This window comes from Acaromyces ingoldii (genome assembly GCF_003144295.1).
Source record: "Acaromyces ingoldii strain MCA 4198 unplaced genomic scaffold FA10scaffold_5, whole genome shotgun sequence".
Lineage (NCBI taxonomy): Eukaryota > Fungi > Basidiomycota > Exobasidiomycetes > Exobasidiales > Cryptobasidiaceae > Acaromyces > Acaromyces ingoldii.
In genome coordinates this window covers 1194075-1219825 of record NW_020290251.1, presented here as the reverse complement: position 1 = coordinate 1219825, position 25751 = coordinate 1194075, and the positions used below count along the sequence as shown (strand labels likewise).

Here is a 25751-nt window from a genome sequence, read left to right as displayed (position 1 = left end):
TTCCACCTGTCCACCACTGTCAAGGACTTGCTACCTCGCACATCTCGGACCGCATCACCCGGGAGCTCCGCACCACATCAGACCCGCCCAGCGAGGGCTTAGAAGATAGCGACGGGAGTGTCACTCTCGAGAACCAACGCTATGGAAGCGCCACACCGTGCACCGGTGCTCTTTTCTTTCTTTCCTTTTCTCGGCGTCGACTGACCGAATAATATTGCTAGCTTTGTTTAGCAAAAAGTACCTCTCAATGTTCAGCAGGTAGTAAGTAGTTCATCCGGCCCGAAGATTGGCTTGCCGTCGCGACACGTAAAAAAATTAGCCTACAGCTGACATTTATTGCGGATGTCAAGAGCCGCTACACTAAACGCACACCGAGGCGCCTTTTCACGGAAATCGGGTGACGGGACTGGTTTTACATCACCATGGCACATCCCCTCATTTTTTTTCGTCAATCTATGCAATCTATGACGAGCTCCCTTATCAAGTGCTTGCCGCCTTCCGTGGGTTCAGATTTTCCGTCAGGCCAAATCTGTTTTTCCGTCTAAAGATCCGTATTAGTGGCACTGACAAGCCGACCTGTCATCGGATTTCTTCGAAAAAGCGCATGTCAGTCTCAGAGGCAAGCCGGGACGAGAAGATCATGTCCAGAAAGGCAGCAGGTAGTCTTTCAGATTGCCAGGCGTCGAAAAGTCAGAAGAATTTCAAAAGAGGAACTCGAGTGATCACACCCAGTGCGTATAGTGTTGCAATGCGCTGCATTGATTGCATCTAAAAGGAAGCCAGCTTGGCCTTGATGTATGCGACGAGGTCGTCCACCTTTACAGTCTCGCCCTTACCCTGGCCTTCCTCCGACTCTCGTCCCTTTTGTTCCTTGACGACGACGCTTCCCTGCTTCCATTCGTCAGGTGCAATCATGACGGCCAATGGTGTCTGGGCCTTTTCAATGGCCGTCCATTGCGGTGCAGGCTTGGGCTTGCCTTTGTAGAGGAACTCCGTCTTGACGCCTGCGTCCCACAGCATCTTGGCCACCTTCATCCGCTCCTTGAGCTGACCGTCGCCACCCATGCTCATGATGAAGACGTCGACATCCTTTGCTCGAACGTCTGACTTGATGCCCTTCTCCTCCTGCTCGCGGAGCCGGGCCATCATGATGGCAAAGACGCGCTCCACACCAACGCTGACGCCCACACATGGCACCGCATCGGGCTTTTTGGAGTTCGAGAACATGCCGACCAGGTTGTCGTAACGACCTCCTGCTGCAATGGATCCCACGCCCACCTTTGACTCGTCAAAGGCATCGTCGCCGTCCTTGGCCGCTTTGTCCTTCTTTGCCGACTTTGACGGCGCCGTCGTCGCGGGGGCCGTGGCCGCCTCGGTGGCGCTGCTTCCAGCGACGAAGCTCGGCGGGGCCGAGGCAGACGTGACGGCCTCGTAGATGATGCCTGTGTAGTAGTCGAGGCCTCGAGCCAGGCTCAGGTCAAACGACATCTTGTCGCTTACACCATAGATGTCGAGGTAATCGTACAGCAGCGCCATGTCGTTTAGCCCCTCGACAGCCTTCTTGTGTCCTTTAAGACCCTCATCGGCCTGGAGCGCTTCGACGAGCTCCCTCCCACCTTTTCGTGAGACGTAGGTACCAATCTTGTCGGCCACGCCGCCGTCAAGACCCTTGTCCTCGGTCATCTCCCTTCGCACCTCCTCCCACGGGCTCTTGTCCAGCTTGTCAACTGCGCTCGAGATGGCCCTCGTCTTGTCCGAAGGCACTCCACAGACGTCAAAGATGCCGTCGAGAATCTTGCGGTGGTTGAGCTTGATAGTGAATCCCTCAAGGCCCAGGGCATCGAGTGTCTCGACGACAATCAGCAGGATCTCGGCATCGGGCAGCATGGGATCATAAACGCCGGCGATGTCAAAGTCGCACTGGTAGAATTCTCGGAAGCGGCCCTTGCTCATTGCCGGCTGATCTCTTCGGTAGACCTTTGCAACATGGTACCTCTTGATGTTTCCGTACTCTGCCGAATTCATGGCCACGAAGCGAGCGAACGGGACCTGTGTTGAGGGCGGATTAGCACTCTCATCTTTCTGAAAGTTGGCACGCACACACGATGAGGACGACAACTCACGGTCAGGTCATATCGCAGGCTGCAGAGCTCGCCGCCCTGGTCTTGCAAGTCGTAGATGAGCTTGCTGTCCTCGCCGTACTTTCCCGACAGGATCTCCTTGAGCTCAAAGACGGGCGTGTCGATGGTGACAGCACCGTGCTTCTTGAACACTGTCGTGATGGTGTCGAAGATCTTTGTGCGGAGCGACATGGACAGGGGCTCCCAGTCCCGGGTTCCCTTGGGCGTCTTGAGCGTGTACTTGCTCGAAGAGGCCGCCGCCGAAGAGCCTCCTCCTTCTCCTCCCTGCTTCCCCGCCTTGCCTCCACTGCCATTTGCAGAGGCGGGGCCGAGGCCGAGTGACGCCATCTTCTCCTTGAGCGCCTTGAGCTCTGTCACGTTGGCGGCAATCTCGTCGGCGGGGGCCTTGTCTGCCTTGAGCTGGCGCACCTTGTTGCCGAGTGCATCGTGCTGGGCCTGCAGTGCCGTAGCGTCACTTGCAGACATCGTTGAGCAGTAGCGGGGGATTGAAGTGAGTCGAGGCGGGCAGACAATGAATGGCGATCGAGGAAGACTACGGACGATGACTCTTCTCATCCGAGGATCGTCTTGGATGACTCAAGAGATTCGCGACGAAGACCACTCGCTCGCTCTTCTAGAGTCTCGCTTTCGGATTTTTTCTTTCTCTCTCCTCGTTGCGCGCCCTCCAACACACGTGAGCATTCTCGCCGACCCGAAGTAACAGGCCCCATTTCCATTCCTCTCGATCGGTGCGTAGAGAGGCAGGGCAGCAGCGGGACACAACGACGATGCAGCAATCCTACTGGGACCTGGACTCGATCCTGGCCGACAGCACACGCCTCCCTTGCCACCTCCAGCTCGACGTGCCCGGGCTAGGCCACCTCCAGGGCGAGTCGGGCGGCGATGAGCAGGGCCGGCTGAGGAAAAACACGCGCGTCGAGCTGCCGTACTGGCTCGCCGAGCTCCTCTCGCTCCACGATGTCGTCCAGCTCAGCTTCCCACGCCAGTACAGCGCCCGAGTCAGGAATGCCCTGGATGCGGACCCGCGGAGCGTCAGGCTCAGGGAGCTCAACGGGTGGTGGTACGCCGTGGGCGCCCGCCTCGTCAGTCTGTGAGTAGCGGATCGCTGTACTCTCTCTCCGTGCATCGCGACCCTAGATCTCCAGATTCTGAATCAACCATTGCCTCACCTCTTCGATACAGGATGGAGTCACCACAACTAGCAGACACTCTCGCAAAAGTGAGCATGACAACCCAAACCCTTGCACTTCGCTCGATCTCGACTAATCACTCCTTTTCTCAGACATACACATCACGCCTTACACCGATCTACTCTGCCGCGCAGCACCTCTCCAGCACCTCGCGCTCCGAGGACGATGGCGGTCTTGGCTCAGCTAACGGTGTCTCTACGCACGCTTTGGAGTTGGCAGGCGAGGGTGGACTTGAGTCGAGCACGGGCATGAGCCCAGAGATGATCGACTTCGTCAATGGCCTCGAAGAGGATGAGCGGTCATGTGAGTCGCGCTACAACTTGTTCATCTGCTGCTGCACAATCAGCTGATATGCGACTGGTTCGTTCTGTGACAGTGCTCAGAGTGGGCCAGCAGGCGGCAAAGACGACTCAGGTCTATCTCGCCAGTCGATGATTTCACGCCGCCGAACGAATCTACCTCTGCCTCCCATCTGTACAACAGCAAATCATCTCCACGCATTTCCACACAATTGTATTTGCATTGCCTCCTTTCCCTGCTCGTCCAGTCTACAGCTCAGGCGTAGTTCTCGGCCGGGTAGTAAGCGTTGGGATCGTGGGGCACAGCGCCGGGCATCTTCTTGAGGATGTGCTGGGGCCCCTTGAACGGTGGCGTAGGGGGAAGGTTGCTCTGCGTGTAGTGGACCGATGCCGCGGCGTTCTGGGGCGAGTGGACCTGCGCGAGGACGTCGGTAAAGGCCGAGGGGCTGTTGAGGTCCGCAGGTCGGGTCAGGGCCGTCATGTGGCCGTCTGCCTCTCCTTCGCCCGGAGGAGCAAGACTATAGAGGGAAAAAATTCGATGAGCCTCTTCTACGAAGAGCAGAAGCAAAGCAAGGCAATATACTCACGTCTTTGTGCCGTCCTCGTTTGGTTGTGCCAGGAGAAGCTGAGTGAGCTGCTGTTGCGTCACCATCTCTAGTTGCGGGTACTTTCTTCGGAAGTCTCGGTTGTAGTACAGGTTTCCCGCGACATCTGAAAGCCAAGATGACACTTGTCAGTGCATCCTGGCACGATATCTAGAGGGCATGAAGACTTACCGGAAGCTCGCGAGGGCGTCGTCGAGGCTTGCTCGGGACGCGATCCGGGCGTCGGGTTGCGGTTCTTGGTAGGATCAGGAAGACCAGACGAGATTCCCCTATGACGCCAGGACGTCAGCACCTTATTCAACTTCCGCTCCTCAATAGCACTTACGGATTCACGCTGAAGATCTCGCGGAACTGCGAGCCAATTTGGAATATCAGCTGCGAAGTTCAGCGCCAAAGGAGGAGACGTTGAAAACCTACCTTTCGCCAAAAAGGTGTGCGGCCCTCGACATAGGTGTACTTGTGAGGCGAGGCGTACCTGTGCAATTGTCAGACACCAGCGTCCCACATTTCGGACAGCAGAGGACCAAACTCACTTAACCTCGTTGAGGAGGGTGCGAGAGGCGCGCATAGCCATCGTTGGTGAATGTCGATGTGAACGAAAGAGAAGGTTGCGAACCAATGGCGACGGAGCCATTACGCGCCACGTGCGGAATTTTTTGAGCCATTTGAGAAGAGCGCCCATTGTGACGCTCGGACCTCGTTGCTTGCTTGTTCGCTCGGGCATGCTCCTTCGCCTGTCGCCTAAATCTTTGCTCCATAGTTGGCCAAAGGCGAGCTCTTTTCGCAGCATGGCCTCAGCAACCGCCCTTCCAGCGAAGGGAGGGCCTCAGATCCACCAGTCGCTCGACAAGGTCACGGCGCTGCTAAAGCGGCTTAATGATCCTCAGAACACGTTCCCCGTCATCCATGTGGCCGGCACCAATGCAAAGGGAAGCACGATTGCTTACCTCGACTCCGTTGCAAGACATGCTGTCGGACTCAGAACAGGAACCTTTACCAGCCCGCATCTCATCGAGGAGAGAGACTGCTGCCGTATCAATGGCCAGGTTGTCGATAGTGCCGTGTGGCAAGAGGCCGGAGAGCGGGTAGCGCAGGCCGATCAAGGAGCAGGACCTGCTCATCAAGGTAGCATCGGGGCATCTCCATTCGAGGTGCTCGTTGCTCGGGCTCTCCTCAGCTTTAACATCGCTGAACCAGAGACTCGACCTGATCTTCTCCTCGTCGAAGTCGGCATGGGAGGCTTGCTCGATGCGACCAATGTGTTTCCCAGCAAGCAGGTCCTCGCTAGCGTCATCTGTCCCATTGACAAAGATCACCAGGCCATGCTAGGTGATAGCCTTTCGGAGATAGCGAGACACAAGGCAGGCATCATCAAGTGCAATGGGCTCTGCGTGATGGCGGACCAGCGGAGAGGACAAGCGTCGAACGAGATGGATCCTTTGAGTGTGAAGCTCGCGGCGGAAGAAGCGGCTGCTTTGCGTGCGCAAAAAGATGGACAAGGGCCGAAAGCCACGGCAGAGATCGTCGACACAATTCGAGAGACATGCATAGGTCTGCAAGCCAGACTTGTCAGATCGCACACGCCGCTGCAGCTGCTCTCTTCACCCTCTTCGTCAACCTCTTCCTCCTCACCATGGTCCCTGCAGGTTCATTCCCCGGTCCGGTACTCACCAACGCTCTCTGCTTCGCGCCTCAAGCCTGGGACATTTGTCGCTCGCACCGGCGATCCAGTCGTGCCTGGTCCCGATATCACCCATCCAGGCACACGAGCGGCCATGACGGGCGCGCACTTGGCACTTCAGACTCTCTGGAGCGTCGCAAGGGACGAGCCGCCGAGCGCAATGGAAATGGCAGGGACGGACGCAAACGAGGATCTTAGGCTACGAATAGCGTGGGCCCTGAGAGATGACCGCGACGCTCAAGCGGCAGTCATCCAAGCGGTGGCAGCAACGAGATGGCCGGGGCGGTGCGAGTGGGTCGATGCGAGGGTTGGACACGAGGCAGCAACAGCAGCTGCCGTTCAAGGCGAGAGCGAAGGGATCGACGACACTCAAGAGAACGAGAGTGGTGATGAAATGCAAGTCGACTCCGAGGCAATTGTGGACTCTCAGCTTCACCTACTCGTGGACGGTGCCCATAATGCCGCTTCAGCGGCGGCGCTCCGAGCGTATGTCGATTCGTGCATACGTTCCCGTCTCGTCGACAGCCAGCAGCCTGCGATCTCGGCGAAGAAGCTCGTCAACATCACATGGCTCGTCGCATTCTCGAGGGGCAAAGAGGTCAAGGAGATGCTTTCGATCCTTTTCGGCCCTTCGACGTCTCTTTCACAAGAGTCACAAGATACATCGCTGGCAACGGGGATGCAGCGAATCAGTCTTCAAGGCAGCGACGGCGCTGGTGCTGGTGCTGGCGTCCAGGTCCGACATCGGGTCGCATGCCTCGAGTTCAGCACGCCCGTAGAAGGAATGCCATGGGTGTCGAGCCTTGAATCTGGGGAGGTCCGTCAAGCTCTGGGGACTCTCATAGAGGGAGAGGACTACGTTCGAGAATTTGGCAAGGACTTGGCCGGCGCTCTACGATGGGCTAGAGATGCGGGAGGTGATGGGAAGTCAATCACATCAAATGCATCAGATGAGCAGGAAGCCAGTCTTGTCGTCTTGGCCGGCTCCCTCTACCTTATCGGGGATATGCATCGCCTCATATTAAACAACGGATCACCTTGACAGTGTAATATCACATTTTACAGTAAAGATGTGGCAATCTGGGGGAGCAAAAAGCGGTGTAATGGAGCAGGACAGAGAAGAAAAGAATCTGTAAGAGGGTATCGATCTGATGTAATGGGAAAGAAGGGCCTGTGGTATGTATCAGATCTGAGCGCCAATGAGCTCGAGATACCTTCCTCCCCTGGCGATGAGCTCAGCGTGAGAGCCACTCTCGACGATTGCGCCGTCCTCGACGACGTGGATGATGTAGCTGTTGCGGATGGTCGAGAGGCGATGGGCCACCGTGAGCGTAGTTCTTCCCTTGGCTGCATTGTCGAGCGCCTTTTGCACGCTGACCTCTGCCTGGGCATCAAGGGCAGAAGTGGCCTCGTCGAGCAACAAGATCTTTGGCTTGCGTACGAGGGCGCGAGCAATGCAGATCCTTTGACGCTGTCCTCCCGAAAGCTGGTGACCCTTTGCCCCGATTGTCGTTTCGTAGCCGTCAGGAAGTCCTCTGATGAAGTCGGCGATGCATGCGTCCTCACAGCATGCCTCGAGATGCTCTTGAGTCACCTCGGACTCGCTTCCTTCAACGGCGCCCAGCAGCAGATTGAAGCGGATCGAGCCTTCATAAAGGCATGCATCCTGCGACACGTAGCTCATTTGAGATCGCAGCTCATCCAAGGGAATGCTGCGAATGTCTGACCCCTCGCCTTGCTTCTCTCCTCCCATTCGGATCGTGCCGCGTGCCGGATCGTAGAAGCGCTGCACCATCTGTAGGATTGTGCTCTTGCCGCTTCCGCTCGTGCCGCAAAAGGCCTGCGTCTTGCCGGCATATAGAGTCAGATTGAGATCCCTAATAGCTGGGTAAGACATCCGCTGAGGATACCGCAGCTCGACGTTCTCAAAGTGAATGTCTTGTTCACTCCAGCCCGATGGAGAAGGAGAAGAGCAAGCCGCGTCGTCATCATCTCCCTTGTGCCCAGCATCACGAGCGCCATTGAGAGCCGAGGGTGGCGCAGCAGCGATGCGCGGCTTCCGCTCGAACCAGCTCGATAGAGTCGCAAACGAGGCGGCAGCCCTACCAAAGTCGCCGGTGAAAGTGAGCAGACGCGCAGAACCAAAGACGGCAATGATGACCGCCTCGAAGACGGCGTAGAGATTCGTCCGGCTGAGCTCATCCTGCGCATATAGCTTGCCACCGTAGAAGAAGACCAGGGCAGCCACCGCAAGGACGCTGGCCTGGCTGATGCTGAAGCCGCCGGCTCCCATGACAAGAGCTCGCCACTGCGAACGCACGGAGCGAGGCTTGGAGATGGTCTCGAACGCACGCAGCGTGTCAGCTTCGCGCCCGAGCGCAGTAAGCTCCTTGATGCCATCGATGTTCTCGCCCAGGTAGGACGAGGCACGATTCGAGGGTTCTTGAAGAGACGTCTCGTACTTTTGCAGCATGGCCACGTTGAGCCAGCCAGTGAAGAGGAGGACCACGACGGGCGATAGACAGGCGAATGCCATTCTCCAGTCCAAGACAAAGGCCAGAATGACCGAGCCCAGAAGGTTGGCAAAGGAGATGAGCACCTGCGAGAGTACCAAACCGGTGGCCGAAGCCATGTTGGATGGGTGCGTGACGACGGCAGCGGCCAACGCGCCCGAAGCTTGATCAGGCTTATCAAAGAAGCCGATCTCCTGGCGCATGAGAGACTCCAGAGCTCTTCGTTTGAGGCGTCGGCTCATCTTTTCAGAGCCCGCCTCGAGGAAGAAGGACTGAGTAGTTGTCAGGAAGAAGTCGGCAAATGCAATGATGAGGAAGACGAGCGACCAGAGATTCGTTCCACTTCGCAGCTTCGACGGTTCTGGCTCGTTGAGGCTGTCGACAGCTTTTCCCGTGATCCATCCGATGAGAGGAAAGATGCCGCCTGCCAGAAGTGCACCAACGATGCCGGCGAAGAACTCCCACTTTTCAGGAGCAAGTGTCCGCACGAACTGAGGCCACACAGCGAGAGACGTCATCTTCTTGCCTTCGTCCTCCTCGACCTTTGCAGCACCAATGCCTATTTCAGACGAGCGTTTCTCATCGACCGGCGCTTCCTCCTCTCCCGCCGCGGTTGCCGAGACTCCGCCAGCGCCAGCAGCACCGGCCGCGGAGTGATTGACGGACGAGATGGACCGCAGCGGTACTTGCCAGGCAGAGTGCTCCGAGGCTCTGCTTGTCTTTCGCTGAAGAAACTGGGTCGGTGATTGTTGCTCTCCCCCGCGACGACGGCCCCCAGAAGCTGGGCCAGGTGCGCCCAAAGTGCTCTCGGCGACCCTGGTAGTCCCGCCGTCTGAGAGGAGCTCTTCATGCGCCTGGCGGTCACAGGTCCTTTCTGCTTCGTCGACCTCGACGATGGCTCGCTGCTGCACCACCATGTCCCTGTACGTGTGATCGGTGCGCGTGGCATCCATGAGCTCAGTGTGTGTGCCTTGGTCTACGACCGCACCGGACTTCATGACGATGATCTTGTCAGCGTGTTCGATGGTGCTCAGACGGTGAGCGATGAGACACGTCGTCATGCCTCTCTGCCTGTGCTCCTCCTCAAGCATGAGCCGAATGCGTTCTTCTGTGCTCGAATCGATGGCTGACGTTCCCTCGTCAATCACGAGGATCCTAGGCGACCTGATCAGGGCACGGGCGAGGCAGAGGCGCTGTCTCTGGCCTCCTGAGAGCAGGCCCGTTTTGCCGCCGCTGACCTTTGTATCCATGCCCTCTGGCAGCCTTGAGACGAAGTCCCACGCCTGAGCCTTTACAAGGGCATCCTTTGCCTTTTGCCGAATCACTTCAGTCCGCTTCTTTGTCGCCTCATCTGCGTCCGATGAGCCATCAACTTCGGGCTTGTACGCCCACTTGGTCCCTGACAGACCCGTCGCGACGTTTTCGAAGACGGTGGCCGTGAAAATCTGGGGGTTTTGTCGCACGATGGCCACCTGCGAACGGAGCCAGCGTAGGTTGAGGTTGCGCACGTCTCGACCGGCGTAGAGCACTCTTCCCTGGCCCTGAACCCGTTGCTTTTCCTTGGACGTGGCTTTCTCGACATCGTCGTTCAGCTCGTCTTTGGCTCCTTTCCCTTTTTTCGAGCCATCCGACTTCTTGTTGGCCTCGTCATCTTCGCGCTCCTCAGCCTCCTCGCCTGGGAGCGGGACATTGGCCGTCTCTGGATCGTACTCGCGTAAGAGGAGCGAAGTAATGGTGCTCTTGCCCGAACCAGAGGGTCCCACCAAAGCCGTGACCTTGCCAGGTTCCAGTAGGACGCTGACATCATCCAGGCTGGCAATGTTGGGCCTCGCGGGGTAGGCGAACGTGACATGCTGCAGCTCAAAACTTGGCTCAGCATCTTTCTCGTCGGGCTTCTCCCCCGACTGGTCCCGAACGTCGATCTTGGGTGGCGTCTCGATGACTTTGCGCAGGTGCCGAATGGCGCCAAGGGCCTCAAAAAGGCTCGAAATCTGGGGCACGGCCGACGAAAAAGCAAAGAGGGAGTTGACGAGATTCCAAAAGGCTGTCAAGCCGTCACCCAGCTCGACATGGCCCTGGACAATATTGAGGGCGATAAACCAGAAAGCAGCGCTGTAGGTTGCAAAAAGGGCGAGGTAGACGACACCGGCCTCGGAGCCACGGATGAGGGCCTTGCGCATGCCGAACTTGACCAGGGGCTTGAGCATGTCACTGTCAAACCTGTCCAGCAGAGCACGGTTCATGCCAAAAGCCTGGACGACGCGCATGGAGCCCATGATCTCCTCCACGAAGTTGGACATCTTGCCTTCGATGCGGAGCGACGGGGCGCCCACCTTCTCCGTGAGCCAGCCAAGGAGTGCAAAGAGGGCCACGAGGATGGGGACAATGGAGAAGAGAAAGCCGGTGATGCGAGCTGCGACTGAGAAGCCAATGATGAGGGAGCAAACGACAATGGTCGATGTCCAGACAGCGAAGCCAAGCTTCTCGCCAAAACCGGCGCGGATTGAGGCAATCTCCTTTCCGGCATATGTCGCCACCTCGCCAGCGCCGTGCTTGTCAAAGAAGGAGGCATCCTTGGAGAGGACAGCTGAGACGTAGGCCCTCCGCAGCCGTGAAGAGAGGTCCTGCGAAGCGAGCGAAACTGGGTGTTTGCGCGGACTGTCAACAGAACTGTCCTTGCTCTTCTTGCACTGGGATCATGGATAGACTCACAGCAGACCTGGAAAACCCAGCTTGTAAAGAGAAGAACAGCAGCCGTGACGATGGCAATGATGGCCGAGAAGTTGCTCTTCTCGCGAATGATCGACGGCGTGGCGGTGTAAGCGATACCATTGGACCAGTAAAGGCCGTAGAGAATATCGAGGATGGGGAAGCTGGCAAATCCCGAAAAGATGGCAGCGGCGAAGCCGATCACATATAGTACAATGGGGTGCTGTAAGAATGCACGAGGTTGTCGGAAGGGCGAAGCAAGCGGAGGAGCAAAGGAGAGCAGGTAAAAGAAGTCGGGCAGCGATGAGCGATGCTCCTGCAGCAGCATCTTCTCTTCGTCGGCGATGGCGTCATGGCTCGGCGCCGCTGGACGTGCGGCTTCGAGGCCGGAGCCTGTCCCTAGAGTGGCGGACATGGTGCTTTTGCGTGCTACGTAACTTCTTGACGACTCATTGACGTGCCGTCTGCATGGTGTTCACGTCTATAAATACTGCAGCAGATTTTTTGGTCCAGCTGCGAAGGTTCGACGAGGGCAGATCAATCTTGGGTGGAGAGGAACGAATCGCCGTGAAATTGTCCGCGGCACTACTCTCAACGCGATTCGCGCTCTTGGAATATGACGCTTTAAAATTCCTAATTATTCATCTCAAGCCAGAATACTCCCAGGGGCCCTGACTCCCGGGGAGGTATGAGTCATGGCTGCAGGCTGCGCCGACTCAGCAAGGAGACGTATAAAGCCTTCTCCCGATATGTGGGTTGTAGCACATTGCCTGAGCTGTTGGAATCGTCCCTGGCTGAGCTCCTTGTCCGCATGAAGTTGCCAAGGCTAAGGACGTGGCAACCTCCGAAGAATCCACCGTGGGAAGCTCCGGCCGCTAAAGCCATGCGGACCCGACAAAGTGACCAAAGAGGACCTTGAATGACCTGACGAGCGCGCTCTGTAGCGCTATTATTGAGAGGTAGGGCTGTCGGTATCTATGGTTGCACCGATTCCTACCTGGCTCGATGCAGTGACAAAGTGCGGCAGTTTACCTTTGGGTCAACTCGAAAGGACCTGAGATGGGGTGGCAGAGCATCCACGCTGTTCGTCATCACTTTGCCACGCGATGCTTTACCAAAGAAGGAAGAGCTGTTTCTCGGGTTCTTCTTCCTCATTCTTTACGGTCCCGGTGCACGCAAGGTGGAGCGACACCGCACCACCGACTTGCACCTTCTGTTGTCCGCTGACCCCAGCGCCTTTCTCAATGCAAATTCACCCTGCACCAGTCATCTTCGAACCTCGTTCAGGGTCTTCGTTACGAACACTTCCCTTCCCCGCTCTTTCCGTCACTTTTTATTGCCCATAAGACGGTAACGCTGAGGGGCGGGCAAAGATATTTATGACGACTTTCTACATTGCAACATTGACTCTCACTCCGGGTTTACAAATGGGCTGTAGAGTGTGATGACCATAGAGTTCAGCAGGAAGCCACAGGCAAGGCGTGGCTCAGGACTTACTTTGCGATCTGCTCGAAGCCGTCCGCAGGATTGATGACAGTCAGGGCCGTGCCTCGGAGTACAGCCAGGCCCAGGGGCCGCGTCTTGTCGGTCCATTCGCCCGTGCTTGGGTCGCGCAACAGTTCTTCGACCTCATCCATGACGAGGTTCATCAGCTGGTCGTAACCTTTCAATGTGCCAATGACTGTCGTGATGATCGTCGCGTTAATGGCAGCCTATCAGCACAGATCAAAGGGGAAGACTCACCTTCTCTCCCTCCGGTGAATTTAACCCTGACCCGCTTGTCGACATATTTAGCCAGATCCAGAATGGCTTCCTTTTTCGGCCTCTCGCCAGCCGCACCTCCTGGTCCTCCGCCTCGACCACCACCTCGACCGCCTCCACCGCCGCCTCCTCGGCCTGGGTTACCTGAGCCGCCGCCGCGTCCACCTGGACCCCCACGTCCGCCGCCACCTCGGGGCCCTCCACGACCGCCCTGCGATTGCAAAGTCACGTTAGTCTGTGCGCCTCTCAACCTAAGCACAAGTCTGCTCACCCTCTCTGACATTGTCGAGTCCTCCTGTTGTGGACTGTATCGATAGTACCCAAAGAATGCTACCTTCCCGTCGTCTTTCTTGGCTCGTTCACCCTCGCTTGTTCGTTGCAGCTGCAGGGAGGGAAGATCTGGATGAATAACGAGAAGCCAGGGCGCGCCGTCAAAAGTCGTCGCGCCAGACGCGTCGGCCGAAAGGATAGGTGGGAACAAAGGGACAGACGTTTAGTCGACCGCACGGACGCCGGAGCCCTCGTTCCACCAATCCCGTCTCCTCCTTCTCCTTCTTCTCCTTTCCAGCTCTCTCGTGTAAACTCTCGTCAGCTCGGGTCACAACGTCGCGGACACCGACATGATTTCGGTAAGCGTTCTGCACTTCTAATGTGAGGGCTCTGCTTGCTTATCACTTTCTCATGCGTGCAGGCGTTCTTCATCTTCAACCAAAAGGGCGAGGTTCTCATCTCCCGCCTCTTTCGAAGTGATCTCAAGTAGGTGTAGAGATTACGATACAGATGGGAAAATGGTAGGGATTAACCAGCATGCCCACTGTAGACGTTCTATTGCCGACATTTTTCGCATCCAAGTGGTGTCGAATCCCGACGTGCGATCACCAATCATCACGCTGGGAAGCACCTCCTTCTTTCACGTCCGCCATGAGAACCTCTATGTCGTCGCTGTGACAAAGTGAGCACTTTGCTCGGATTGACAAGCAACATTTGAGCTCGAAGCTGACTTAAGGGAACCACGCTCGCTCCCCACCAGATGCAATGCTAATGCAGCGCTGGTGTTTGAGTTCTGCTACCGAATCATTCAGATCGGACGGAGCTACTTTGGCAAATTTGACGAGGAGAGCGTCAAGAACAACTTTGTTCTCTTCTATGAGCTCCTTGATGGTGAGTGATGGCCTACAAGACCCTCCCTCTGGACCTTGACTCACCTTCACGTTCGCTCTCCGCAGAGGTGCTCGACTTTGGATACCCACAAAACAGCGAAACGGACACACTCAAGATGTACATCACCACAGAAGGCATCAAGTCGGAGCAAGCTGTACGAGAGGACAGCCAAAAGATTACCATTCAGGCCACAGGGGCGACGAGTTGGCGCAGGGCGGATGTCAAGTACCGGAAAAACGAAGCGTTCGTCGATGTCATCGAGACAGTCAACCTTCTCATGAGCAACAAGGGTACTGTGCTTCGAGCCGATGTCGATGGCCAGATTCTCATGAGGGCATACCTGTCGGGGATGCCGGAGTGCAAGTTCGGGCTCAATGACAAGCTCGTTCTCGAGAGGAGCGATCGCAACAAAGGGTCGGCCAGCGACGCGGCTGCCGTTGAGCTCGACGATTGCCAATTCCACCAGTGCGTCAAGCTCAGCCGCTACGATGTCGACCGGAGCATCAGCTTCACCCCGCCTGATGGCGAGTTTGAGCTAATGAGGTGAGCGGTTTGCCCGCGCAGGCTGTTGGCTGGGGAAACGCGAGCTGATCACACGTCCCTTTTCCCCCACTAGATATCGGTCCACACGCAATGTCAACTTGCCATTCAAGGTGCACCCCATCGTCGAAGAGATTGGCAAGTCAAGGGTCGAATACAACATCAACCTCCGTGCCAACTTCGATGCCAAGCTGAGCGGCAACAACGTCGTACTCCGCATCCCTGCGCCCCACAATACAACCAACGTCAAGTGTCAGGTGGCAATGGGCAAGGCCAAATACGTGCCAGCAGAGAACGTGATTGTGTGGAAGTGAGTCGGGCATCCCTCTTCCTTTTCTGACTCAGTCATTGAGCATTCGTCTGACTCTTGTATCCTGTTCAGAATCCCTCGTATCCAGGGTATGGCAGAGACGAGCCTGCAGGCCGATGCCGAGCTGTCGTCCACGACGCATCGCAAAGCGTGGAGCCGACCCCCGATCGAAGTCGACTTCCAGGTGCTCATGTTCACCTCCTCGGGTCTCCTCGTCCGCTTCCTCAAGGTGTTTGAGAAGAGCAACTACCAAAGCGTCAAGGTGAGTTTCCCGTCTCCCTCCATCTCTCTCCGTCCGCAGGTCGCTGATCGCTGAATTCTTGTGCTGTAGTGGGTCCGCTATCTGAGTAGAGCCAACGGATCTTACCTTATCCGTTTCTGATGACCGTCCGTCCTCTTTATTGTACTTTATGTTACTCTTCTTCTCTCTGCCTCTCCTAATGCGTCATCCTGGCTCATGAGTGAACCTCTCGAAGTGAACAATGAGATGTAGTGACACAGATGGAAAGAGGGACCGAGATACATGTTGCTGGACGAGGAACTCCTACGAGGACGTATCCATCGACATGGACCTGTACCCATATGCGAGTCAGCGCTTGAGCTGACGTAGGAAGCACAAGATGGAAAGGAAGAGAAGACTCACATGCCTGTGCCCGACCCAGGCACCAACGCGCTCCTCTTGGCCCGCTGCTGCTTGGCCTTGATGCGCACCCTGACGTCCTGCCGCCTCGCCTCCTCTGCCAGGCGCTGCTGCCTCTCTGCACGAATGGCCGGCTCGAGGTGCTTGCTCCGTGCCACCTCGCGCTGGTCCCGCGTCTTTCTCGCCTTGGAGACGGAGCCACCGCTGGCGCGCGCCATCCTCGCCCGGTAAAAGGCCCGCTCGCGCCGCGCCTTGATCTCGGCGATGCGGTCCATGGCCTCGAGCGTCTTCTGCACGAGCTCTCGGTTGTACCGCACCGGCACATTTCTTCGCTTCTCGAACTCCAGCGTCGAGTCCTGTGCAAATGACCATCCGTTCTCGGTCAGCAAACCAAGCCAAGTAAGGTCGGGTGCAAGAGGAGGAGCAAACATCTCCTCGCGCTGCATCCCACTGTGGTTTCAACTCACGACAGTCATCTCCTTTCCGGCGGCCTTGCGGAAGGCCTTCGTCCACCGGACCTTTCTCGGGTTACGCTTCATCTTGAAGTTCTTGTGGCACTTGCTCTTGCAAAAGACGAGCTGCTTGGCGTCGTTGCGCACAAACATGATGCCCCGGCCCGGGTACACGGGCGCGGAGCAGAAGAAGCAGTGCTTGATCTGCATCTTGACGACAAGTCCGAGTCCGAGTGCAAGTCGTCGTCAACGTACGTTCGTGCGTGCGTCGAGGTCCGATGAGGCAAGTCTAGGCTCGAGAAGAAAGGTGTAGTCGACAGTGCAGGCCCCCAATTTCCACCGACTCCAACTGGATGAAAAATCGGTGGACGGGGCAAAATTTTTAGAATTGGTGGGCGCCACGTGCGTGAGAAGATTGCTCCTTCTCCGCCTTATTTAAAGCTGGGCTGCCTCAAGAGGGAGAGAGAGAAGCACCGACGAGTCTGGAGATTGTGGCCAAAGATGAGCGGAAATGGGACTCTGGGAAACATCAAGGCCGTCCTCTTTGACGTGAATGTTCAAGCGAGAGGAGTGATATGGGGCTCATGCTGACAATATTCGCTTCTAGATGGACGGCTTGCTCATCGACAGCGAAGGGGTGAGCTGAAGAGAGAGCGCCATAGCACGTAGAGGATTGGCTGACGCAAGCAAGCCAGGTCTACACCGTCGTCGTCAACGAAATCTTGGCGCCGTATGGCAAGGAGCAGACGTGGGCCATCAAGTCCAAGCTCATGGGCACGCCAGAAAGGAAAGCGACAGAGATCCTCCTGTCCTCTCTCTGGCCACCGGCCGAGGGCGAGCCGGGGCCGTTCTCTCACGACTGTCCCTTCACCATCGATTCGTTCCTGTCACATCGCAACATGAATCTGGACGATTACTTCAGCAAGGTCAAGCCGATGCCCGGTGCGGAGAAGGTCGTCAAGCACCTCGCAGACTGTGGCGTGCCGATCTGTGTCGCAACGGGAAGCAAGCGGCGTAATTTCGACATCAAATCCGGCGCAAACCCGTCTCTATTCGCGCCTTTCGGGACAAGAGTAGTCTGTGGCGATGACGAGCGGATTAAGCGGGGGAAGCCCAACCCGGACATCTTTCTCCTGGCTGCACGAGAAGGTCTGCAAAGTGATGTGTTCAAGACAGGCATCCGCGAGCTCGGCGAGGAGCATGATGGCGAGCTTGCGGGCAGAGAAGGTGAGATTCTCGTCTTTGAAGACGCCAAGCCAGGCGTCCAGGCAGCAAAGAGAGCCGGCATGAACGTCGTATGGGTGCCCGACCCGAACCTCAAGGCGTTGCTTCAGGAGAGCGATGAAGACATTGGCGCGACGCAGACAATCGACTCCCTCCTCGACTGGAAGCCGGAGCAGTGGGGTCTCCCACCGTACAAATAGACGAGAGCAACTGCAATTGCAATCTAGCAGTGATCAGGAGCACGCGGAGGACTGAGACCATTGCAAACATCCCGATCTATTCACACCGGACAATGTGGCGCACGTCTTTGTCAATGAATGTCGTGTATGCTAATAAGTGACTGAAGCTACTCTTCCCTTCTCTAATGCTACATTTCTACTCGAAGGTCATGACAATGCGGCCTTTGAGAGTCTTTGCTTGGTAGTGCTCGACAATTTGTTTGATGTCCTCGACCGGGTATGTCTTCTCGATGTATGTCCTGCAGCCGTGCTTTGCATGCAAGTTGACCATATCCTGGCTTTCTGCAGGCGTACAAATCAATCGACCTTTAATCGTCTGCTCCTTGAAGCTCAGCGAGAAGCTGTCCACTTCCAATGGGCCGTCTGCCGGGAGTCCGACGTCGCAGATCACACCACCTTTGCGAAGGAATTGCTGAGTGATGCGGGGCAGGTTCTTTCCCTCTGTGCAGATGACGATCTTGTCTACGCCCGGGTTCGACTTGTAGAAGCTCGAGCCGAGCTTTTCGAGGAGCTTGCCGTTCTTGCTCTCGTCTTCGGCAAGAAGGTGCTTCTCATCGGGGCGCAGGTGGGAGGGAAGCTCATCAAGGACGTCAAGGCCCTCTTGACGGTTGTCCAGTGCTACGACCTTGAAGCCGAGTGCCTTAGCGTACTGGACGCCAAGGTGGCCAAGACCACCGCCTGTCCCGACGATGGCCAGCCACTGGTCCTTCTCGATGCCAATGGCCTTGAGTGCGCTGATAAACGGCCAACCTGGTCAGTATTCTTCAATATATCTGTCGAATTGGGAAAGAGCTCACCCATAAATTGTCGCGCCAGCGCAGAAGAGCGGAGCCGCTTCAGCAAAGGGGATCTCCTCGGGGATCTGACCGACAACGCGAGCATCCATCTTGCAATATTCGGCGAAGCCACCGTCGACTGTGAGACCCAGGAGGCCCTTTGCGTTCTCGCACAGCTGTGCTCCCTGCTTCTTGCACATCTCGCACTCGCCGCAGAAGCCGTAAGTGTTGATCGAGCCGACACGGTCGCCAACCTTGACGCGGCCCTCCTTTTCAGCTTGCGGGCCAAGCTTGACGACGATGCCAGCAGGCTCGTGAGACCCAATCTGGCCCGGGTGAGCACCGGCATCTTCATACACGCCCTCGAGCACCTGCAGGTCTGTGTGGCACATGCCAGCCGCCTTGACTCTGGTGATGGGTTGCACCGGAATTGAGCTTGGAGAATAAAAGAAGTGTGTCTAGCGAATGTGCACTCACTGCACGAGAATGTCGTACCCCTCGAGATCCGAAGGCACCTTGCGCTTCGTGTCAACCTCCATGGGCTGCTTGAAAGCCTTAATGACGGCAGCTTTCATCTGGCTCGGAATCGTTTGTGTGGCGCTCATGCTTGGGTGTTTACGTCTACTCGTGACGGGGTAGTGGCGAAGCAGAGGAGCCCTATATAGGCACGTCCACCCGTTTGCCTCGCTTGCACACGACATCATAGAACAGGCACTCTTGGGGCCTGATCAGCAAATCGTAAACCTTGAACGCCGCAAGGGTCCGAGTCTTGTATTTTGGCCGCCTGCATCGAGAAAGACATGCTGCACCCTTCCACAAGACCCTGCAAACGTCGTTGTTGCATTGCAATCTTGATTCTCTTTGCAGGCTTCAGCTCCACTCGACGTCATGGAAAGAATGCACCAGGCTTTGCCTTCAACCACGTGGAGCAATTCGCGACACGAGCCCGCGTCTGTTCTTTAAAAAAAGCGCGTCTCTTTTGGGCGAGAGCAGCGCCGTGTTGGTTTATCTCATCTCATCACTACTCCCACCCTACGCACCACTCTCCCTCGCAGCAGACCCCTTCCAGACAACACTACCTACCCACCATGCTCGAAGCACGTCTCAGCCAAGCCGCAGTGGTGAGTTGTACGACGGCAGGTTTAAGCTAGCACACAATGCTCACGAGCTCCGCCCAACCGCCAACAGCTCAAGAAGGTTCTCGATGGTGAGGAGCATAGCGCGCCCTGTAAGAGAACGCGAAGCTAACATCTGCAACAGCCGTCCGAGAACTCGTCACAGATGCAAACTTCGACTGCAGTGAGGAGGGCATCGTGAGTAAGACTATGCGCCTACAGCTTCTGCCCCCACCGCTCACACCAGCTGTCCTCAGCGCATGCAAGCCATGGACAACTCCCACGTCGCCCTCTCCTCTGTCGAGCTGCGGTGTGAGGGCTTCGACCCGTACCGCTGCGACCGGCCGATGAGCATCGGCATCAGCCTCTCGGCGCTCAACAAGATCATCAAGACGGCGGGAAACGAGGACGTCCTGACGATCAAGAAGGACGACGACGGAGACAGCCTCGGCCTCGTCTTTGAGGGCAGCAGTGGGTATCCGCCCTTTTGTACAGCTTCTGTGGTTCCTTTCAATGCTGACCTTCTCTTTGCAGAGACTGACCGAGTTGCCGAATACGACATGAAGCTCATGGACATTGACAGCGAGCACCTGGGTATCCCCGACACGCAGTACGACGCCGTGGTGCGCATGTCGTCTGCTGAGTTTGCGCGCATCACACGTGACCTGGGCAACGTCGGCGAGAGCGTCAAGATTGATGTGACCAAGGAGGGCGTCAACTTCTCCTCCGATGGTGAGATCGGGAACGCCAAGCTCACGCTCAAGCAGGGCTCCGGCTCGGCCGCTGCCGTCGACGACGACGACGATGACGATGAGGACGAGGAAGACAAGAAGGCAAAGAAGAAGAGGAAGACTGCTTCCGGGTCGGCTGCCGGTGGCGAGGACACGGTGCCCGTCCGGATCCAGCTGCAGCAGTCCGTCAGCCTCACTTTCTCGCTCAAGTACCTGACAAACTTCGCAAAGGCTGCCCCGCTGTGCAAGGAGGTCGCGTTGCACATGAGCAACGAGGTCCCGCTTCTGGTGCGTTTTCGAGAGAGAGAGATCGCATTGATGAAATTTGTGCTGACAAAGTCCTGTTTGCACATAGTGCGAGTTCGCTTTTGAAAACGGCCACGTCCGCTTCTACCTCGCCCCCAAGCTGTCCGAGGTGAGTCAGATCTCTGCCGCTTTCCCCCATCCCATGTGCCTTGCTGACGATGCTTTATCTACACAGGACGACGAGTGATTTGCCTGACATCTATCTATCTTTTCCGAGACCTTGTACTTTTTGTCATCATCCATCATCGACTCTCTTCATGGTAGCCAATACCACAATCCAGCTCTCTGTGGGGTGTTCCCAGCCTGGGCGAGCACGCGTCGAGGCTCCGCTCTTTCTTCCTGGGGTAGGTTCCCGCGTCATTCCCGGCTTGCTCTTTGACTTTGGCAAAGACTATCCAATTTATCGAGCCAGAACGAGTAGGAGAGAAAGTAGACCCAAGCTACAGTCTTCTCAATGCGCTGACGCTGTCGTGAGAGACTGACGAGCAAACTTTCTGGAACAGCTCCAGGGCACCAGGGAACATCGCGGTCGTTCGTGACTTCGCCTAGAGTGGGGAAAGGAGATGAGATCGACGTGCCAAATTTATCCCGTTTTGCCTTAGCGCGAAGCTAAAACAAGGGGCGCCTCTCTCATCCCCTTTCTCCTTGAATCACTACCCCACCAAGCAGAGACAACCCATAACCAGTTGCATCAACCAAGACTGGGTGGGATGCGCTTGACTTCATAACGACGTTGACGACACGCATGACGCAGACCTCTGTGACGGCGGGAAACCACACTCCACCATTCCACCGGCACACATTCTATCTGTAGCTATACCTTTCTTTCTTTTCTTTCTTCGTCAAGTCGCCCCAGATGGCGGCAGTGGAAGCCGTGTCTGAGCCCCCACACGGGTGGCTGTCCCATGTCGACCCACTGACATACGAGTCGGTCAACGTGTGGGACTCGTCTAACGGCCTCGCCCTCTTCCTGGCTCAAGTCATGATCATCCTTGCCCTGTGCTATATCCTTGGCCTCGCCTTCCAGCGCCTCGGTCAACCAAAGGTCGCGGGCGAGCTCCTCGCTGGCGTATGCCTGGGCCCCACGGTGTTTGGAAACATTCCTGGCTTCACCGAGAAGATTGTGCCCTCGCAGTCGCTGCCCCTCCTCACACTCACGAGCAACATCGGCCTCGTCTTCTTCATCCTCCTCGTCGGTCTTGAGACGGACACGGACCTGATCAAAAAGTACGCGCGCCAGGTCGCCCTCATCGCGTTACCTGGCATGGCTGTCCCCTTTGCGGTCTCGGTCGGGCTGGCCATGTTCGTGTACGAGCACAGCACGGCAAAGACGGTCGAATTCACAACGTTTATGCTCTTTGTCGCCACCGTCATGGCCGTCACCTCTCTTTCGGTCCTCTCACGCGTCCTGTCGGAGCTGAGGCTGCTCAACACTGTCCTGGGCAGCGTTACGATCGCCGCGGGCGCGCTCAATGACCTCATCGGCTACCTTCTCCTGGCCCTGGGAAGCAGCCTGGGAAGCGGCGGAGAAAAGATCAATGCCCTCTACCAGCTCCTCGTCGCCCTCGCCCTGGCGCTCGTCCAGTGGTTTGTCGTGAGACCCATCATGTTTCGCCTCATTCTCCGATCGGGCTTCGACCTGTACGGCACCGGCGGCGGTGGCGGCGACAAGATGCAGCAGCACCAGCGCGTGCCAGAGCACCTGCTCGCGCTCACGCTCCTCGGCGCTCTCATCTCGGCCTGGATCACCGAGGCGTGCAGTCTCCACCCCATCCTAGGCTCGCTCCTCTTTGGCATCGCCCTGCCGCATCACAACTTTGCCGTGCGCGTCACCGAGTCCATCGAGACGCTCGTCATCGGCACGCTGCTACCCCTCTACTTTGTCACGTCGGGCCTCAACGCAAACTTCAAGCTGCTCAACACCGGTCTCGTCTGGGGCCAGATCTTTCTCATCTTTTTCGTTGTCTTCATCAGCAAATTTGCCAGCACGACGCTTTCTGCTAAAGTTGCCGGCTTCTCCTGGCGCGAGTCGAGCTTCGTCGCAGCGCTGATGCAGAGCAAGAGCATCATCGAGCTCATTATCCTCAATGCCGGCCTCGAGATTGGTGTCCTCAACAAGCAGGTCTATGCCATGCTCTTCATCACCTTTATCTTCTCCACGCTCACCGTACGACCCTTGGCCACGGCCATCTATCGCCCTCTCGCAGAAGAAAAGGCTCGTCAACCACGCGAGGAGGGACGAGAAGTCGAGCGATCGAATGTGGCCGACGACGGGGAGGGAGGAGAGAAGCGAGGAGCCCTGGAGCTGAAGGATCACTTCGCCATCGTGGCCGCCGTTACCTCGGCCAATCCGAGCGTCCAGGGACTGATGTCGTTCATCGGCCTCGTCAGCGGTGGGTTTCGTTCGCCGGATGAGAGCGGCAACACAGACGAAGCTGCGCGCATCGCAGTCGACTTTCTCAGGCTTCTCCCGACGACGGAGCATTCGACGGCCAATATCATGCGCCTCCTCTTTTCACACGACTTGGGCCAGAGCGACGAGGTGCTAGCCGCGCTCAAGACAACGGCTGCGCTCAACAATGTCGTCGACTCCCGGTCCCTTTCCACCGGCCATCTTCGCACGGGCAGTCTCGACGTGCAAAGCGCCGGGGGAAATCTACCCCAGGACGTCATCAGCGTGTCGAACGACGAGTCGATGATTTCGGCACTCCGCAAGAGCTTAGCTCGGGCCGAAGGTCGCCTGCACTCGAGCAAGGCTGCTGACAGAGCGTTGCGAGCGGGAGGCGCAAGCGAGCTCGGCAAGGCCATGGTGCTCGTCGCCTGGGAGAGCGCAGTCGTCGTGTCGCACGGCACCTCGTGGCTCCAGAGCGCGGCCGTCGCTGCGGGCTTCGTCGACGCTGGGCTTGGCGCAGGCCAAGAGGCCGGCTATGACGACGAGCAGGAGGCGACGCGGTACGCAAGGCTGAAGACGGGCGCCAATTCGATTCCGCGTACGCTCATGGGCCGTCTCAAGGAGCAGACGGTCGGCGTCGTCGTCGATGCGAGGCTGCTTGACGCCCATGGCGGCAACAGTGGAGCGCCTGTCGTCAGCCTAGCGCAGCGGCGACGAGTCGAGGAGGATCTGTGGAGACTTGGCGGCGTGAAGCTCTCTCGGGGGCGGCTGCGGAAGAGCAGGATCGTGGTGCCGTTCTTTGGAGGCAAGGACGATCGGGCTGCCGTGGAGCTGTGCGAGCGCATGGCATCGCGCTCCTCTCGCGTCGAGGCCATCATAGTCTCGGTCGCCAGCAGATCCGACAACGAGGAGGAGATGCAGACGATACTGGCTGGGGGTCATCGCGCCATTGGAGAGGAGAGACAGGACGATGGGAAGAACGAAGAAGAGAACCAGACGACAGTCAACCTCAAGACGATCCATCAGGCAGAAGCCGACCACGTAGATGCCCGCTTTCTCTTTGGACAGTGGCAGTCGGACGAGGACGACGTACAAGGACAGGCTCATGAGGGTAACTCCGACAAGGAGGCAGAGGCAGAGACGAAAGTGCGGCAGGTCGGGAATGTGACGTCTGTCAGTCTCCAGCCTCCTGCTTCGTCCACTGATATTACGGATGTCGAGGCAGTGCTCTCTTTTTGCCTTGGTCTCCTCGACGAACGCTGCGGCGACATGGTCCTGGTGGGGCGGGGCAAGATCGGGCAGAGGCCGCGCAACTTTCGCAGCAAGGTCGAAGCCGTGGTGCAGAAGAGGAGCGCCGTGCTGAGCCACGATGCCCTCGCAGAGCTGAGGAGCGTCGGCAAGACGCTGGGTGCTGCGGCCGAGGGATGCCTCGCCAGTGGCATCCAGACCTGCCTGCTGGTGGTGCAGGCAGGAACAACAAACGAGCGGAACATAACATAACACACAAGTCTAGCACTACATCAAAACTGTACTTGTATAACGACCCATATTGCACATCGATTGCATTAGCACACATTGGAATTGATATTCTCATTGAAGTTTCCAGTCGTAGTACCGCTGCGTCTTTTTGGCCTCTTCAGAAGGCAAACATGATGGCATGTCCTCGTTGTCGTGCTGCTGGTACACATCCCTCTCCCACCACCTCGCTAGCGGGTTCTCTCCACCTCGCCCATTCCGACGAACGATCAGCACCGTCGAGGTCCGCGTCGCAAAGAAGCTTCCTCTGCCCAGATCGAGTGGCGGGATCAGGATTGACTTCTTTCGGTCTTCATTCGTCTCAGGGAGCGGGTCCGACGGTGTCCTGCCGTGTGGAAGATTGAATGAACAGGGTGACAATGTACTCTGAGATGCGCAAAAGACCCACCTCAAGATTGTAAAGAGATCCTCTGCCAGGATCTCTTCTTGCCGCCTTAGCCGCTCCTCCTCGTCCATTACTCCTTTTCCGTCCGACTTGCGATCACCGTTGGTCGCTGCACCCCGCTCTGCCTCGTCGAATCTCTCCAACGCCTCGTCAAGCAGCTTCTTTCCCAGACGAACCTTTTCCCACATGGGCGATTTACCACCCGACTCGTTGCTGAATCCGCAGGACTTCGACACGGGCTTCCCATCCGTGCCGTCACCCTCGCCATCGCCCGGCGGTGGACAGGCCAGCGCGATGCTAGACGTAGAGTCGCGCGAGAGATCCTCGACCGTGAAGCCTCTTGAGCCGGTCGAGTCGCGGTTGCAGGCGTGGTGCAGCGATGTGGCTGCTCTGCTATGGCCATTGCCTTCTTCAGCCACCGTCTTCATTGTCGTTGTCCCATAGAAGAGGTTGAACCCCGGGTATTGGTCTGCATCATTCTCGACCTCTTTGACAAATTTCTCCGTGGCCGCATTACCCTCTGATTCGGGCAAGAGGAGCCATCGACGGAGCAGCGCGCCGCGGCTCTTGTACGACGACGGAACTTCGTACTGCGCATCATACGAGATATTCGTCAGCGCGGCTAGCCGGCCAGACCGAGTGATACCAAGCCACGTGCCGCCGCCGTTGGGCGAGAAGTCGACGCCGCTTAGCACAAGGCCCTGCTCCTCCGATGTTGAGATCGAGGTGTCAAACGAGTGCCAGGCAGAGGGCTTGGTGGGCCGCGCGACGACTTCGTCGCGGTTGCTCGCGAGCACGCTGGGAGGAGGAAAGGACTCTGTCTCAGCGGCTCTTCTCGCGCTAAATTCGATATTCAGAAGCGCTCACAGGGAGAAATCCGGGTGCGAGAGGGTGAGCAGAATGCAGCACATCTGACGATTCGCTCACGCCACTCTGGCGTCTGTTGCAGGAAGGCGAGGTGAGGGATAGAGCGAGCTAAGCTGCGTCTAATAAGTTGGCGCGCTTTATGTGGAGAGGACCTCGGAAGTCGGACACGGCGTCGAAA

The 25751-nt window shown here is 57.2% G+C and overlaps 13 protein-coding genes across 13 annotated transcripts; 6 read left to right on the top strand and 7 right to left on the bottom strand.

Annotated features, from left to right (window-relative positions):
- Positions 1–654: 654 nt before the first annotated feature.
- Positions 655–2747, bottom strand: FA10DRAFT_268687 (histidyl-tRNA synthetase). Its single transcript, XM_025522427.1, has 2 exons — positions 2124–2747; positions 655–2049 (listed from the first exon to the last, which is right to left on the bottom strand). The coding sequence occupies exons 1-2, from the start codon at positions 2604–2606 to the stop codon at positions 769–771; spliced, it is 1764 nt and encodes a 587-aa protein (XP_025375696.1). The 5' UTR covers positions 2607–2747; the 3' UTR covers positions 655–768.
- Positions 2748–2908: 161 nt separating this feature from the next.
- FA10DRAFT_303458 (Psf3-domain-containing protein) lies at positions 2909–3828 on the top strand (the record flags this gene model as incomplete). Its single annotated transcript, XM_025525243.1, has 4 exons — positions 2909–3231; positions 3324–3360; positions 3424–3634; positions 3708–3828. The coding sequence occupies 4 exons, from the start codon at positions 2909–2911 to the stop codon at positions 3764–3766; spliced, it is 630 nt and encodes a 209-aa protein (XP_025375695.1). The 3' UTR covers positions 3767–3828.
- Positions 3787–4809, bottom strand: FA10DRAFT_254726 (21 kDa subunit of NADH dehydrogenase; the record flags this gene model as incomplete). The annotated part of the gene is made up of 6 exons (XM_025519741.1): positions 3787–4148; positions 4218–4341; positions 4407–4504; positions 4561–4586; positions 4653–4710; positions 4769–4809. The coding sequence occupies 6 exons, from the start codon at positions 4807–4809 to the stop codon at positions 3887–3889; spliced, it is 609 nt and encodes a 202-aa protein (XP_025375694.1). The 3' UTR covers positions 3787–3886.
- Positions 4810–5023: 214 nt separating this feature from the next.
- Positions 5024–6958, top strand: FA10DRAFT_281008 (hypothetical protein; the record flags this gene model as incomplete). The annotated part of the gene is made up of 1 exon (XM_025523660.1): positions 5024–6958. The coding sequence occupies one exon, from the start codon at positions 5024–5026 to the stop codon at positions 6956–6958; it is 1935 nt and encodes a 644-aa protein (XP_025375693.1).
- On the bottom strand, positions 6909–11629 carry FA10DRAFT_244056 (P-loop containing nucleoside triphosphate hydrolase protein). The gene is made up of 2 exons (XM_025519330.1): positions 11142–11629; positions 6909–11070 (listed from the first exon to the last, which is right to left on the bottom strand). Exons 1-2 carry the CDS (start codon positions 11551–11553, stop codon positions 7100–7102), a joined length of 4383 nt encoding a protein of 1460 aa, XP_025375692.1. The 5' UTR covers positions 11554–11629; the 3' UTR covers positions 6909–7099.
- A 779-nt stretch (positions 11630–12408) lies between these two features.
- FA10DRAFT_268684 (U6 snRNA-associated Sm-like protein LSm7) lies at positions 12409–13283 on the bottom strand. Its single transcript, XM_025522426.1, has 4 exons — positions 13171–13283; positions 12882–13110; positions 12636–12819; positions 12409–12570 (listed from the first exon to the last, which is right to left on the bottom strand). The coding sequence occupies exons 1-4, from the start codon at positions 13180–13182 to the stop codon at positions 12549–12551; spliced, it is 447 nt and encodes a 148-aa protein (XP_025375691.1). The 5' UTR covers positions 13183–13283; the 3' UTR covers positions 12409–12548.
- A 182-nt stretch (positions 13284–13465) lies between these two features.
- FA10DRAFT_244050 (clathrin adaptor, mu subunit) lies at positions 13466–15372 on the top strand. The gene is made up of 8 exons (XM_025519329.1): positions 13466–13528; positions 13591–13655; positions 13720–13851; positions 13930–14060; positions 14126–14603; positions 14677–14910; positions 14983–15172; positions 15242–15372. Exons 1-8 carry the CDS (start codon positions 13520–13522, stop codon positions 15290–15292), a joined length of 1290 nt encoding a protein of 429 aa, XP_025375690.1. The 5' UTR covers positions 13466–13519; the 3' UTR covers positions 15293–15372.
- A 177-nt stretch (positions 15373–15549) lies between these two features.
- FA10DRAFT_233344 (hypothetical protein) lies at positions 15550–16212 on the bottom strand (the record flags this gene model as incomplete). Its single annotated transcript, XM_025518944.1, has 2 exons — positions 15550–15906; positions 16018–16212. The coding sequence occupies 2 exons, from the start codon at positions 16210–16212 to the stop codon at positions 15550–15552; spliced, it is 552 nt and encodes a 183-aa protein (XP_025375689.1).
- A 278-nt stretch (positions 16213–16490) lies between these two features.
- FA10DRAFT_244044 (HAD-like protein) lies at positions 16491–17616 on the top strand. The gene is made up of 3 exons (XM_025519328.1): positions 16491–16551; positions 16610–16639; positions 16698–17616. The coding sequence occupies exons 1-3, from the start codon at positions 16504–16506 to the stop codon at positions 17424–17426; spliced, it is 807 nt and encodes a 268-aa protein (XP_025375688.1). The 5' UTR covers positions 16491–16503; the 3' UTR covers positions 17427–17616.
- Positions 17514–18837, bottom strand: FA10DRAFT_164522 (GroES-like protein). Its single transcript, XM_025518182.1, has 2 exons — positions 18263–18837; positions 17514–18199 (listed from the first exon to the last, which is right to left on the bottom strand). Exons 1-2 carry the CDS (start codon positions 18631–18633, stop codon positions 17602–17604), a joined length of 969 nt encoding a protein of 322 aa, XP_025375687.1. The 5' UTR covers positions 18634–18837; the 3' UTR covers positions 17514–17601.
- A 406-nt stretch (positions 18838–19243) lies between these two features.
- FA10DRAFT_268680 (proliferating cell nuclear antigen) lies at positions 19244–20679 on the top strand. The gene is made up of 7 exons (XM_025522425.1): positions 19244–19362; positions 19430–19448; positions 19502–19554; positions 19614–19827; positions 19891–20375; positions 20443–20502; positions 20569–20679. The coding sequence occupies exons 1-7, from the start codon at positions 19330–19332 to the stop codon at positions 20578–20580; spliced, it is 876 nt and encodes a 291-aa protein (XP_025375686.1). The 5' UTR covers positions 19244–19329; the 3' UTR covers positions 20581–20679.
- A 376-nt stretch (positions 20680–21055) lies between these two features.
- Positions 21056–24357, top strand: FA10DRAFT_254704 (hypothetical protein). Its single transcript, XM_025519740.1, has one exon. It carries the CDS (start codon positions 21250–21252, stop codon positions 24283–24285), a length of 3036 nt encoding a protein of 1011 aa, XP_025375685.1. The 5' UTR covers positions 21056–21249; the 3' UTR covers positions 24286–24357.
- Positions 24358–24375: 18 nt separating this feature from the next.
- Positions 24376–25678, bottom strand: FA10DRAFT_303447 (hypothetical protein; the record flags this gene model as incomplete). Its single annotated transcript, XM_025525242.1, has 3 exons — positions 25574–25678; positions 24710–25504; positions 24376–24646 (listed from the first exon to the last, which is right to left on the bottom strand). The coding sequence occupies exons 1-3, from the start codon at positions 25615–25617 to the stop codon at positions 24376–24378; spliced, it is 1110 nt and encodes a 369-aa protein (XP_025375684.1). The 5' UTR covers positions 25618–25678.
- Positions 25679–25751: the final 73 nt, after the last annotated feature.

Coding starts and splice junctions, on each gene's coding strand:
- FA10DRAFT_254704 (XM_025519740.1), top strand. CDS start 21,250: ATGGCGGCAGTGGAAGCCGTGTCTGAGCCCCCACACGGGTGGCTGTCC.
- FA10DRAFT_164522 (XM_025518182.1), bottom strand. CDS start 18,633: ATGTGCCACACAGACCTGCAGGTGCTCGAGGGCGTGTATGAAGATGCC. Junction 18,200..18,262: donor GCTGGCGCGACAATTTATGG/GTGAGCTCTTTC, acceptor GCCGTTTATCAG/CGCACTCAAGGCCATTGGCA.
- FA10DRAFT_268687 (XM_025522427.1), bottom strand. CDS start 2,606: ATGTCTGCAAGTGACGCTACGGCACTGCAGGCCCAGCACGATGCACTC. Junction 2,050..2,123: donor GCCTGCGATATGACCTGACC/GTGAGTTGTCGT, acceptor CCCTCAACACAG/GTCCCGTTCGCTCGCTTCGT.
- FA10DRAFT_268680 (XM_025522425.1), top strand. CDS start 19,330: ATGCTCGAAGCACGTCTCAGCCAAGCCGCAGTG. Junction 19,828..19,890: donor CCTCGTCTTTGAGGGCAGCA/GTGGGTATCCGC, acceptor TTCTCTTTGCAG/AGACTGACCGAGTTGCCGAA. Junction 20,376..20,442: donor GCAACGAGGTCCCGCTTCTG/GTGCGTTTTCGA, acceptor GTTTGCACATAG/TGCGAGTTCGCTTTTGAAAA.
- FA10DRAFT_244056 (XM_025519330.1), bottom strand. CDS start 11,553: ATGTCCGCCACTCTAGGGACAGGCTCCGGCCTCGAAGCCGCACGTCCA. Junction 11,071..11,141: donor CTGGGTTTTCCAGGTCTGCT/GTGAGTCTATCC, acceptor GCAAACACCCAG/TTTCGCTCGCTTCGCAGGAC.
- FA10DRAFT_268684 (XM_025522426.1), bottom strand. Junction 12,820..12,881: donor ATTCACCGGAGGGAGAGAAG/GTGAGTCTTCCC, acceptor TCATCACGACAG/TCATTGGCACATTGAAAGGT. Junction 12,571..12,635: donor GGCTTCGAGCAGATCGCAAA/GTAAGTCCTGAG, acceptor CACACTCTACAG/CCCATTTGTAAACCCGGAGT.
- FA10DRAFT_244050 (XM_025519329.1), top strand. Junction 14,061..14,125: donor CTTCTATGAGCTCCTTGATG/GTGAGTGATGGC, acceptor CGCTCTCCGCAG/AGGTGCTCGACTTTGGATAC. Junction 14,604..14,676: donor GGCGAGTTTGAGCTAATGAG/GTGAGCGGTTTG, acceptor TTCCCCCACTAG/ATATCGGTCCACACGCAATG.
- FA10DRAFT_244044 (XM_025519328.1), top strand. CDS start 16,504: ATGAGCGGAAATGGGACTCTGGGAAACATCAAGGCCGTCCTCTTTGAC. Junction 16,552..16,609: donor TCAAGGCCGTCCTCTTTGAC/GTGAATGTTCAA, acceptor ATTCGCTTCTAG/ATGGACGGCTTGCTCATCGA. Junction 16,640..16,697: donor TGCTCATCGACAGCGAAGGG/GTGAGCTGAAGA, acceptor CAAGCAAGCCAG/GTCTACACCGTCGTCGTCAA.